General features: G+C 47.2%; 1 protein-coding gene across 1 annotated transcript; it reads left to right on the forward strand.

Moving 5' to 3' along the window:
• Positions 1–725: 725 nt before the first annotated feature.
• LOC128735957 (uncharacterized) lies at positions 726–1,316 on the forward strand. The gene has a single exon (XM_053830440.1). The coding sequence runs from the start codon at positions 726–728 to the stop codon at positions 1,314–1,316; it is 591 nt and encodes a 196-aa protein (XP_053686415.1).
• Positions 1,317–1,700: the final 384 nt, after the last annotated feature.

Consider the following 1,700-nt stretch of genomic DNA (forward strand, 5'->3'; position numbering starts at 1 on the left):
TCACAGCAGCACACGCTGCTTCCGAAAACGTTAAGAAATGCCCAAAGTGTAGACAAGCTCATTTATTGTTTCAATGTGGCAACTTTCAAGCGCTTGTTCCACATCAAAGGTTCGAGTTCGTGAAGAAACAAGGGCTTTGCATTAACTGCCTCAAAGGCTCACACCTTGCAAAAGATTGTTCCAGCAGCTCGTGTAAATATTGTTTTAAGAAGCATCATACTATGCTTCATTTGCCACCGATTTCATCCACATGGGGGCCTGGTATGTCTGGAGCACCACCAACTCAATCTACACTAGTCTTGAGTGATCAATCCGCGGACAACATCGGTTCGAAATCGTTTAGAATGTCGCAACGCGGTGCACATTGCGTCGCGTTTCCGTCACCCGCCTCCGGTGCCTCACCACTCGCGCCTTCGTCGTCGTTATCGTTTCCGGTCGGTATAGCCCCCTCCACGTCGTCGGTTGATACTATCGCTACTGATAGTGATTCACCTCCCAATCTCTCCTGTCAAAGTGCTAACTTGAACCGTAATTCTCACGGCAAAACAGTGTTGCTTTCTACAGCAGTGATAAAAGTGAAAGATGTTGACAACAACGAATATCTAGTTAGAGCTTTGCTAGACTGTGCCTCACAACCTAGTTTTATCACCGAGACGCTCTGTCAAAGGCTCCGTTTACAGAGAACCAAGCTCAACACACCTGTAAGTGGAATTGGCTAGTCTACCATGAATGTCCGTTACGGTGCGACTCTATCATTTGCTTCCCGATTTGGAAACCATCGGTTTAGTTTGGATTGCCTCATTCTACCCAAGTTAATAGTGTCTCTTCCCAGTCATCATATCGACGTTACGCAGTGGAAGATTCCACGAAACTTACCACTGGCACTTCTCCAGAAAACAGTGCTGGGATACATCATATGTGGCAAGGTCGTTGATCCCCCGCCTTCCCATGCAGTTGAAAATAGTTTCGTTTGTACAAATGAGATGCTGAGCCAGCAACTGGAGCGCTTCTGGGAAGTTGACAATTTTGATACCGGAAAGGTTTATAGTCCCGATGAGCAACATTGTGAAGCACACTTTCAACAAACCGTCGAGCGAGATCAAGACGGTAGATATATAGTTCGTTTGCCTTTGCGGGAGGAAGTGCTACCACCGTTGGGAGATTCGTATCCCGCCGAACTTCGTCGTTTTCTCACCATGGAAAGAAAGTTTTCAAAAGATGAAAATCTCCGCAAGGCATATCACGATTTCATACAGGAGTACGAAATGCTTGGTCACATGGAGGAGGTGAATCCATCCGCGTCGCGTAGCCCATAGTTTTTCTTGCCCCACCATGCCATCCACCGACCTGAGAGCTCCACTACGAAAATACGAGTCGTATTCGATGGATCCTGCCGAAGCCCAACCAGCCTGTCGCTCAACGAAGCACTCTTCGTTGGACCAACTATACAGCCAGCTCTGTATTCTATCGTCGTCAACTTTCGTTTGCCTCGGTACGTCGTCACTGCCGACGTCGAAAAAATGTTTCGGCAGATTTGGGTCCACCCGGATGATCAAAGATGTCAGCAGATTGTATGGAGAAGATGTCCCACAGAACCGATTCGTGTTTTCCAACTAAAAACCGTTACGTATGGAGCTAGCTAGCTCACCTTTTCATGCTGCACGCGTGTTGAATCAATTGGCTACTGATGAAGGAAAACA

This window comes from Sabethes cyaneus, chromosome 2 (genome assembly GCF_943734655.1).
Source record: "Sabethes cyaneus chromosome 2, idSabCyanKW18_F2, whole genome shotgun sequence".
Classification (NCBI taxonomy): domain Eukaryota; kingdom Metazoa; phylum Arthropoda; class Insecta; order Diptera; family Culicidae; genus Sabethes; species Sabethes cyaneus.